The 12021-nt window shown below is 29.9% G+C and overlaps 1 protein-coding gene and 1 long non-coding RNA gene across 2 annotated transcripts in view; both read right to left on the bottom strand.

The window, feature by feature from the left end:
• The window catches only part of LOC108740346 (GATOR complex protein DEPDC5), a 36544-nt gene extending 28388 nt beyond the window's left edge, over positions 1 to 8156 (bottom strand). The window contains exons 1-9 of the mRNA XM_025975300.1: positions 8050 to 8156; positions 7845 to 7988; positions 7595 to 7770; positions 7133 to 7542; positions 6402 to 6589; positions 5418 to 5657; positions 1767 to 1967; positions 720 to 896; positions 679 to 683 (exon numbers count right to left, since the gene is read on the bottom strand). Of these exons, the coding sequence (XP_025831085.1) occupies positions 679 to 683; positions 720 to 896; positions 1767 to 1967; positions 5418 to 5657; positions 6402 to 6589; positions 7133 to 7542; positions 7595 to 7770; positions 7845 to 7988; positions 8050 to 8092 (1584 nt within the window). The 5' untranslated portion in view covers positions 8093 to 8156. The remainder of the gene's footprint in view (positions 1 to 678; positions 684 to 719; positions 897 to 1766; positions 1968 to 5417; positions 5658 to 6401; positions 6590 to 7132; positions 7543 to 7594; positions 7771 to 7844; positions 7989 to 8049) is intronic.
• On the bottom strand, positions 2663 to 4408 carry LOC112904653. The gene is made up of 3 exons (XR_003231259.1): positions 4354 to 4408; positions 3623 to 3810; positions 2663 to 2878 (listed from the first exon to the last, which is right to left on the bottom strand). It is a non-coding gene; the product is annotated as an uncharacterized LOC112904653 (long non-coding RNA).
• Positions 8157 to 12021: the final 3865 nt, after the last annotated feature.

Below are 12021 nucleotides of genomic sequence, written 5' to 3' on the forward strand. Positions count from 1 at the left end.
AATGTTTTACGTTTATCAAAATTTATTAAACAAAGTCATTACTTTAGCTTCTTCAGAAGTTATACAATGAACTAGTGTAATGTATAGTTCAAGTTAAAGTTCACTGTATAACTCATAATAAAATATTCAAATTATTTACTTCTATTACTTTCATTCTTACACGAAATTGGTAGGGCCATTTTCTCTTGATATATTTTACTTTCATGTTTTGAAGTTCTCTTCACTGTCTAGCAATTTCAAGAATTTTTAAGAACTCCTTTCTGTCCGTGTTTTTCTTTTGAAACAATAAAATTCTACTTTTTTGCAGCCTGTTTACTGTTTCTATTCTTTATCATATAAACTATAACAAATTAATTATTTTAGAAGGATATATGTATACAGTTTTAATTTTTTTTTTTAGTTCATTTAATGATTTTGTGTAGCAATTTGAGGAAAACAATAGATTTTAAAAAAATTTAGGTAGTCATAAAAAATTGTATAACGACGCCAGTATGTATACATATGATAGAGAACGACTTTTTATCGTTTCTTAATTTGAAAAAAACTTGTTCTAACATACAAAAAAAGTAATAAAAGATAAATACCACCATTCTTATTAAAACTAAAAAGTATTATAATTATAATTAGACTTAATTGTCTTTTGTAGTTGGTTAAAAAAATAGCAAATAAAAAGCAAACATGCGCTGTAACATGTAATAAAGATTACTTTTAAAACTTACATTCCAAAAGGGCAGCTGCTGAAATCGAATTATTGGAAGAATTTGCAAAGCTGTTTGATGGCACTGTTGAAAATTGGGCTTCTGAAACAGGCGAATTTGGTCTGGACTCTTTAGAGTAGAGAGGTTGGGCAGGTACCGCCTGATAATGATGTTGTTGTATTAACACACCAGTTGGACCTGACAAATATAGTAACTGTATGCAACTCCAAAACATAAAATTCAATATTACAAAAAACTTCATAAGTAACTTATTCAGAACTTGTTAAGGTAAAAGACGGTATTTATTTTCAATAAATTATCGCAGTATATTTTCGATTAACTCCAGAACTATGATTCTGGTGATAAATCGAAGAGCATACCTCCATTATTCTTAGAATTTCAGTATCTTTCAAGTGACATTTGAGATAGCGAAATCATTCGTCGTCGCTTCGCCCACAGATACGTATGTGATAAACATTTAGTACCGGTTGTAGTTCAAAAACTATGATTCTATACATATAAACTTTATTTTAGTATGATAATAGTATAAATTAATTCCTCTCTTCCGTACTTGCTACCAGTTCTGTTTTTTTCTTTTATATTATTATCTGTTCGTTTTGTGTGTTTTTTTCTTTCTTCAGTATTCTTTTTACTACGTTTTCGTGTTTCTTCCCGAGTATTTTTCCTTTTTTCTCTTCTTTCGCTCAAATAAAATCATCTTTTCTTATTATTTTATTTTGTTTGATTGTGAATTGTTTTCTTTCTTTTTCCTTTTAACATCTTTTTTATTTTACCTCTCTCCCTGTGTTAGTTCGTTGCTAATGAACATTTCATTTCCCTTTGACTTTTACTTTTCATTATTTCTATTCTATCGTTATCATTGTTTCTATATCTACGATACTTACTATTACGTTCTTTCTATTTCATTCTCTACAGTTCAATATATTAATGTTACATTACATCAGTCAGTTATCACTGACCAAGTAATTACCACTGGTGACAACACACACGTGATTTCTCACAGCTCACTTTGTTCCTTTTTTTGTAATATACTATTTTATTACTTACCTTTAGGAAAAATATGTGTCCACCGTCGTCGATTGGACGTCAATTTTATTGTAACGTGTGATGGATCAAAAGGATTTATGAGGGCTCTACTTCTGTGCTGTTCATTGGAAAAGCCTACAACGGGTGGCGAACCTGCAGATCCAACCACCAGCCTCGGCGGTGGAGAAAAATCCTTATCAGAACTAATAGCCCAATTTTTATCTATAAATACACAATTTTATTTCAAAAAGGTTTGAAGGGCGAAATAAAAAATGTATAAATTAACATTGACACAAAGAATATAAAAAACAAACTTCGTTATCTCATCTTTGTTTTTTATCGTCTTCAGAGGACTTTTGACAAACATACCCTTTACATGATCTACCATGCTTTTAATGGCTTAGCTATCTACGGCATCAAATCCTGAGGATCGGCTTACTATACTACTTTATAACCATTAGTTAAACTCGAAAGAAGGATAATAAAAATTATTGTTGGTGAAAATAGGAATAACCAAGAAATGTTGGATATTAAGCAAATTTATATTTACAAACTAATTACTAGATATTTTTTTTTTTCAAGGAGATGAAAGTCATCTTAAATAGCAAAACTCGTTATAAGAGTAATGAACTTCCTAGAATAAAACTAAATGTTGGCGGAAAATCTACTTTCTACAATGCAGTGGATAACAATAATAAGTATTCTAAATATATTAATGAACATGTGATTATAAGTAAAAAATTTCTAAAAATTGCTACAAAGAAAATAATACTTTCTGGACTCAAATAGTCGTTATAAAATTGAATAACTTTCTCTATTTATATGCAGTGTCTCATATTTGTTATGGGATATTGATTTCATTTTTAATTTTTTTTTTTTATTATANAGTATTAATAGGCATTTTTTATTTGAATTTATAAAATAAAGTAAAAATACCTTCAGCAGAGGTACCGCATGTAAAGGTTGTTCCCCAACACAAACCAAATCACTTCCAACACCATTATCGATAATTCTCTGTTTGGTAACGTTAGTTAATTCTCGATCAACTTCAAAAACGCCAACACCAGGTGTTACAACAACGCTTAATTGACCTGTTCTATCGAAACTGCGATCGAGATAATGTTTTTCAAAAACTAAAATAGAAACAAAATGAAAATTGTTAGATTGTGAGCAATAATTACCAATAATGAACGGCTTCAAAAAAATATAGTAACAACATTTTAATACAAAGGATATAAAAATTTGTATTAGTTTTACTAACAGTAGGAAAAGGTCGATTGCCACAATTGCTGCTTGATTGAAGGGAATGAAATTTGATAATATAATCAATACTAAATTTTTGATCATTATATGCTTATGTAAATCGAGTATCTACTAATCATATGAATAATCTTAGGTATTACAATGTTGTCATTTCTTGATCACACACTTCCTGTTGGTTTATATATCTCAATGTCTTTACTCTGAGTAGTAACATGAAATAAATATAAAAGTCCAGGTATTAAGCGAATGGCTGAATTGAAAGTATTTGAAATTTTATCGTATTATTAGAGTAATCAAGTCAAATGGGATCACTGGATTTCCATCAAACATAACAATCATATACTGAACCTTTTGGTTGTTGGTGTTGAAATACCAATATTATATTTCTTATTGATGAATGTATTTTTTAAAGAGTTTTTAACATGAATTCGTATATATCCAGAGCAACTGATATATAATCATGTCCGTCACAATTGCCGACGAAACGTATGGATTTAATTGCTCAGTCGACCACGGTCCATCGTGAAAGCCTACGTTCTTATACTTATATATAATTATTTCATTAGTATAATTATTATTTCAGTCTTAAAATAGGTGCTATACTGATGTCTTACCATTTAGAGACATATTAAGAACTTCTAAAAAATTTCCTTGGGCAGCTGTGCTATTCGTACTAGCAGGTATGGTAATTCCAGGTTTTGAGTGATATTCTAAAACAACTTTTAAATATCCAGCAAACAATTTACGTAACTGAACCAACATCGTGCTCCAATCATCAAATTTTTCATTCTGGCAAGCAACCCTAAAAATTATTAATTTGTAAAACATTAGAGGATAGGATATAAGTTTTTACACAATACTAAATTATTATTATCAACTCTTAATGTATCCCTGTTATTAACTTTGATTTTCTTGAGAAACAACGTACCTACATTACTAGTCTAATTAATAAATATTTTAAAAAATTAACTACTAAGCTGGGTAGAATATATAAAATTAATAATTTAAAAACAATCAAAACAAAAAGTTCTAATTGTATTTGTAATGATCAATTGTGTATTTTAAAAATAATATCTGCAATAAAAAACAGGAGACGTGGTTTATCACAAACCGACAAACCACGTCTTTTCTAAAACTGGTTCTGTATTTTCAAGAAAACCTTCACCTTCTCTTTTGAAAGGCTATGTTATAGTTAGTTTAGGTTTCCCTAATTGCAAAGTTAATCTTAGAGTTACAAATTCATGGACAGTGTCATAAACTACACTGTTACCAAAAAAAAAAAACTATAGAATAAATCGTATTAAGGCAACTTTGATAAAATGCAATAAAAAATTTATCTATGTACCTATAAAAGTCTTCATAATATCGACCTCTATAATCCTGTTGTAAACATTCTCTCAGAAGAAATGTTGCCAGAGGGGGATATAAGGAAGGAAATATGGAGGAAGAAAGTATTGGAAATAGGGTTAAAATGTAGATATGATAGAGAGAGGGAAGGAGCGATGAAGATTTTAAAAATTAAACAGAAACAGACGAGAGTGGTATGGTGAGGAAACAAACGTAGGAGAAATGGTAAAGAATAGATGCAGGGAGATATTAAGAAGATTTAAGAAAAATAATAATATCGAGATATGTGTGTGTAAAGGAGATAATATGGAGGGGCCAGCAAAGGGACTTGATGTCAAGGTATTTAGAAAGAGGTACGGAAATAACTGTAATAGCAAGATTTAGGACAAGGAATGAATGTAGAGGATGTAGATATTGGAAAAAAGAAGAAGAAAGACAATGCAGGATATGTGAAAGGGAGGAAGAGAACTTGAAGCATGTATTAAGAGAATATGAGAACGGTGGAACGTTGGAAAAATGGTACAAGTTGATAAAAGAATATGGGGGGAGGCTGAGCCATCTAAAGAGAATTTTAAGTAACAGGAATACAGAATAGGAAATAGGGTAGGGATTAAGTAGGGCAAAATAGAAATAGGAATGATATTTTTTTTTGTTTTGCTTCTATATTTTTAATTTTATGAAATGTTTGGTAATAGAATTAAGTTATAAGAATATAATGGATATAATGTGTGCAACTCGGCAGGAAGATAAATACGAAAAATTTAATTTTTATGTTAGAGCTAAATTAACTTAAGTTTTTAATAAAGTGAAAGTGATTAAATTTATAAGATGCAAATAGAAGACAGTAATTGTATATTTAATTAGTTGTTTCTTTTTTTTGTCATTTTTATGTATTTTTGCGATCGTATACATTTAAGTTATATGGTTTATTGTTCTCTAGAATGAAGATTTATTTAGAATTTATGGATGTATGTAAACAACTTAATGTTAAACAAAACTATACTATTACTATCTTTTTTTAATAATAAAAATACTTTTTCTAAAGCAGTCAAGTTAGTATTAATAGGCATTTTTTATTTGAATTTATAAAATAAAGTAAAAATACCTTCAGCAGAGGTACCGCATGTAAAGGTTGTTCCCCAACACAAACCAAATCACTTCCAACACCATTATCGATAATTCTCTGTTTGGTAACGTTAGTTAATTCTCGATCAACTTCAAAAACGCCAACACCAGGTGTTACAACAACGCTTAATTGACCTGTTCTATCGAAACTGCGATCGAGATAATGTTTTTCAAAAACTAAAATAGAAACAAAATGAAAATTGTTAGATTGTGAGCAATAATTACCAATAATGAACGGCTTCAAAAAAATATAGTAACAACATTTTAATACAAAGGATATAAAAATTTGTATTAGTTTTACTAACAGTAGGAAAAGGTCGATTGCCACAATTGCTGCTTGATTGAAGGGAATGAAATTTGATAATATAATCAATACTAAATTTTTGATCATTATATGCTTATGTAAATCGAGTATCTACTAATCATATGAATAATCTTAGGTATTACAATGTTGTCATTTCTTGATCACACACTTCCTGTTGGTTTATATATCTCAATGTCTTTACTCTGAGTAGTAACATGAAATAAATATAAAAGTCCAGGTATTAAGCGAATGGCTGAATTGAAAGTATTTGAAATTTTATCGTATTATTAGAGTAATCAAGTCAAATGGGATCACTGGATTTCCATCAAACATAACAATCATATACTGAACCTTTTGGTTGTTGGTGTTGAAATACCAATATTATATTTCTTATTGATGAATGTATTTTTTAAAGAGTTTTTAACATGAATTCGTATATATCCAGAGCAACTGATATATAATCATGTCCGTCACAATTGCCGACGAAACGTATGGATTTAATTGCTCAGTCGACCACGGTCCATCGTGAAAGCCTACGTTCTTATACTTATATATAATTATTTCATTAGTATAATTATTATTTCAGTCTTAAAATAGGTGCTATACTGATGTCTTACCATTTAGAGACATATTAAGAACTTCTAAAAAATTTCCTTGGGCAGCTGTGCTATTCGTACTAGCAGGTATGGTAATTCCAGGTTTTGAGTGATATTCTAAAACAACTTTTAAATATCCAGCAAACAATTTACGTAACTGAACCAACATCGTGCTCCAATCATCAAATTTTTCATTCTGGCAAGCAACCCTAAAAATTATTAATTTGTAAAACATTAGAGGATAGGATATAAGTTTTTACACAATACTAAATTATTATTATCAACTCTTAATGTATCCCTGTTATTAACTTTGATTTTCTTGAGAAACAACGTACCTACATTACTAGTCTAATTAATAAATATTTTAAAAAATTAACTACTAAGCTGGGTAGAATATATAAAATTAATAATTTAAAAACAATCAAAACAAAAAGTTCTAATTGTATTTGTAATGATCAATTGTGTATTTTAAAAATAATATCTGCAATAAAAAACAGGAGACGTGGTTTATCACAAACCGACAAACCACGTCTTTTCTAAAACTGGTTCTGTATTTTCAAGAAAACCTTCACCTTCTCTTTTGAAAGGCTATGTTATAGTTAGTTTAGGTTTCCCTAATTGCAAAGTTAATCTTAGAGTTACAAATTCATGGACAGTGTCATAAACTACACTGTTACCAAAAAAAAAAAACTATAGAATAAATCGTATTAAGGCAACTTTGATAAAATGCAATAAAAAATTTATCTATGTACCTATAAAAGTCTTCATAATATCGACCTCTATAATCCTGTTGTAAACATTCTCTCATATGTTCTGGGAATTCTTCCAAAGTGTTTGCTTGATAAAAGGTTCGGGAGAATAAAACAATAGTAACCTCATGATTACTACCATTCTTTTTCCATTTTTGAAACAAATCAGCTAAGAAACCATTCACAGCTTTTTCAAAATACAAATCTCCGTATATATCAAAGTCCCACATTTCTGATGACATTTGCAAAAAAAGGTATACAAGTGATGTAGAAGAACGAAAAACTATTTTAGTTTCATCATTTATTACTCCACATGCAACTCTATCTCCCAAGGACCACATTTCATATACTTGACAACGAATAGCACCTCCACAAAACTCAACTTTCTTATTCATGTAAACACATGTATTTGTCTATGAATGGCATAATTAAAAAAATTTGTTAAAGGTAAAAGAAATTAAATACCAAGCTCTGTTTAAGTCTCCACATTTCTGAACGTCCCATATACTGATCTTTAAAAGTAAGTTCAACAGAATCCAATGCTACGTCATTTGGATTTACAATTTTTACACAAACAGTTTGATGTTTATATGTCTGTAATCCAAATGCAGTGGCAATGCTTTGTTCTACACTAACGGTATCTGAATAAAAAGAATAACAATAAACAAAACTCTCTATTAATACCAAACAAATTAAGATATTCTTAGTCAACTACCTTTGGTAAGCAGATCATCCTTAAACATTTTAATTTGGAGCAATAATCTAGGATTATCATTTTCTGCATCAGGATGGTAAATTTCTACAATGTCACCTTCTTTAGCCTCGAGAAAATCTTTTGGATTGATAATTAAATCTTCATCTGTAAAAATTTTACGATAATTATTTTCTTGAAAATAAAATAATATAGACGTGATATTTACCACTAAATGTTTTCTGGTGAACTAATAAACGAAAATGTTTCATTTTAAATCACATTACAAATGAAGTAAACAACGAAGAGTTTAACGTTTCTCGTATTTTTCTTTAACTGAATAGATAAGATTGAGATAAGATAAACAACATAGATAAACAATAAGCAACTGTTATGACTGATCATGACCATAGATAAGAGATATATAGAAGTGTATATAAGGTTGGATCATAACGACTGATATTACGAAATGGAATAAGGCATGGACTACGACTATTATTACATCTAGCATTAACCTTCCAGCATTTGTATTAAGATGTTAAGCATAGATAAATGTTAGCCAAAGTTAACCATATTTATTTATCTATAACATCGTATACAACATACCGTTAACATTGAATTCATATTCATAGAAATCACGGCGCTATCTAGCAGCCTTATTAGCAGCTAGTGATTGCGGTATAATCTAATATAACAGCAACTATAGTAGAAGGGAGAAAAGGAGTAGGAAGAGCTTTGTAGTGGTGGTGGAAAAAAAGCACGGAAATCTAAAAAAATAAGCATCTTTTGTGAAATATTTCATACAATTTTTAAGCTTTTAATACATTGGTTAAGATCGTATAATGTTACGGTATGAAAAGATGTGTTGTTGTGATAGTTTTTCCTTTTGTTAATTCTTTTTGATTTCCGTACCTTCCGGGAATCTCCCAACCCCCCTCCCTGCTTCACTTCTCTCCTCCTACTAAACCTGAAAAACAACTATTTTATAATAATAATAATTCACAAAATAAATCTAAAAGTAATTAATGCATTTAAAGGAAATAATTGCATTTATTTGCACTAACATTAACAGATTCAGTTTTATTACATTTTTTATTGATTTATGTATTAATGTCCTGTATTCATTTTTAAAACAGACTAATAGTTAATAACGTTTAACTGCTCGGCTAGATCAATAGCTGCTAACAGATAATTTGTATTTTTTGTAACTCTTTTCTTAGACTGACTTTTCCCATTTACATTATCTAATAAAGCTTTGGCCATTATAATATCTGAATCAATTTCCTTACAGTGCTGAGCAACAAACTCATCAGCTCTTTTAAATTGATTATTGTGTGAACGTTTTAACTGGACAAAATATGTTTCAGATCTGGAGAACGTGGATATAGTCTTGCTATTTTCGAAAAAGGGAGACATGACATTCGTCCAGCTTGGAAATTCCTTACATAAATTGCACAATCTTGATGCAAAATCAGGTTTATAATAATAATTTGACTTATCCCCAACGTAAGATTCTTTCGGCTCATTCATGAAAGTTAAAATTTCATTTTTTAATTTTTCAATATATTTTACTGTCAGTGTCGAATTATTATTTTTTCCTATCATTTCTTCTTCACCTTCTTCGACATTACCATCTTTGTTAATTGCATATTTCTCTTCCAAGCGAAAGTATTTTATCGCCTCAAAAATATATTTTAAAGAAATCAGACAATTTTCATTTAAGTACTTGCTGAGACTAATTATTAAAAGATTTTTTAAAAAGTTTTCGAATTTCTTTAAACTCTCAATCGTGCATGCGAATCCTATACACTTCAAAAATACATTTTTAATTTTCCAATTGACATTCTTAAAACAAGGCCACTTTGTAACAGCACATAACAACTGTGGTGTATCTGTTCTCATTTGGGTAGGCAGATCTACGCATAATTCAGCACCCAATAGGTATTGTAAGCAAACGTCATTGTATGTATTAAAATCGATTGAATTAAAGGCTAAACAAGCAGCATTTTGTAATTCTTCATTCATGTCTGTTATTAAGCAATACGGCACTTTTGCTCCGGATAATATCCACCTCTGAAGCCAGTAAGTGTACAACGGTTTGTAGTTCTTTTCAGATATCAACTGGGCCACAGGTATAATTTTATCATCTATGTCCGTGCAAATAACTGTTAGGTAAATTTGGCTAGAATTTTCTCCATCTGTTTGAATCTTTCGTACCACTGAGTCAGTAACACCCATAGACAGGGTACCGTTCATTTTCTTTAAAATTTCATTATGAAGCTGGATTTGTTCAGGAGACCAATACATAATGTGAAAATGATCTATAGCGATTTCTTTAATGAATTTGTTACACTCAACGGTACTTTTGAGGCGTATCAATGAGTCTACTAATTTTTCTCGAGGCTCCAAATCTGAATCTTCTTTTGTTCCTTTTAGTTTTGCTTCCTTTAATTGACCTAATTTATAAAAGTGTGGTGATTCGTGGTTGCTATGTTGCATATCTTGCCTGACATTATCTCGCTCCCACCGTACAGGAGTACTGAACAACAATTCTTTGTCAACTTTATGTCGTACAGATTTGTGTAACCTAATCTTCTTTTTATGTGGAATATTTTTTGTATTTCTGGTTTTGACTATAAATTCTGCACTTTTATTGCTTTCAAAATAAGTGTCACACATTAATGTAATTTTTGAACCACATTCCACACAGCGTCCGTGAGCTTTGATAATAAAATCGTTTATGTGGTGTGCTTTGAAACTGTAACAACATGGCAATTTTGTGTTACTCCAAATCAATTTTCTAAAAACGCTTGTCCATCCTTCTTGTAATCTTTTAACGGCTCTGCCATCGATCCATTGTTTATCAACAGGTTTGATATCTGCCCACTGTTTAGAGGGAATATTTAGAATAAATTCATCATTTAGTTTGGTTTTTTTCTTGACAGGTTTATATTCAAGACTGTTATCAATAATAAATTCAAAATCTTTATCATCCTTATATAAATCAAAAATTTTTTCTTCTATTTCATTTTTTTCGTCTATTCCATTTGTTTCTTCTATTATCCCATTTATCTTATTATAATTGGTCAAAATATTGTGTCTGTTTTGTTGAACATAATTGTATATATTCACAGCAGACATTAAACCATGAAATGCTGCACTTATCTGACTCCACACTTCATCATTCATTTTTTTTAAGTGGTTGTTATCATCATATAATTGAAAATTTAAAACTTGAGGCTCTATTTCCTCAGGTCTTACAGCTGGTTTACGACCAACAACCTTTTTACTTAATTTATTTTTTGTCACTTTTTGCTTAACTTGTTTTAATTGAGCTAATAAGTGCGGTGATTCTTTCTCACCATTTTGTATGTCTTGCCTTGTTTTATCTCGTCTCCACTGTACTGACTTTTTGATCAATAATCTTTTGCCAATTTTGTATTGTTTAGATTTTTGTAACCTAACTTTCTTTTTATGTGGAATACCTTTTGTATTTCTGGTCTTAACTGTGAATTTTGCAGTCTTATTACTTTCACAATAATTGTTACACTTTAATATAATTTTTGAGCCACATTCAATACATCTTCCATGAGCTTTGATGAAAAAATCATTTATGGTGTGGCCTTTAAAACTGTAGGAACATGGTAACTTAGAGCTCTTCCAAATCAATTTCCTAAAAACACTTGTCCATCCTTCTTGCAATCTTTTAACAGCTCTGCCATGAACCCATTGCTTACCAACAGGTTTGATATTTGCCCATTGCTCATGGGGAACATTTATATCTAGAACAAATTCATTACTTATTTTGGTTTTTTTGTTGACAGGTTCATACTCGAGACTGTCATCAATAATAATTTCGAAATCTTCATCATTCTTATATAAATCATAAATATTTTCTTCTGTTTCATTTCTTTCCATTATTCCATTTTTCTTATTATAATTGGTCAATATATTATGCCTATTTTGTTGAACATAATGGTAAATATTGATAGCAGACATTAAACCACCAAATGCAGCACTTATCTGTTTCCATACTATGTCTTTTCTTGCTTTTAATTGGTAATTAGCATCATATATTTGAAAATTTAAAACTTGGGGCTCTATTTCTTCCGGTGTTACGGCTGGTTTACGACCAACCTTTTTATATGCATCTTTCTTGAGTTGTATCAAAGAGTCTACCAACTTTTCTCCACTTTCCATG

This window comes from Agrilus planipennis, unplaced genomic scaffold, assembly GCF_000699045.2.
Source record: "Agrilus planipennis isolate EAB-ADULT unplaced genomic scaffold, Apla_2.0 scaffold271, whole genome shotgun sequence".
Lineage (NCBI taxonomy): Eukaryota > Metazoa > Arthropoda > Insecta > Coleoptera > Buprestidae > Agrilus > Agrilus planipennis.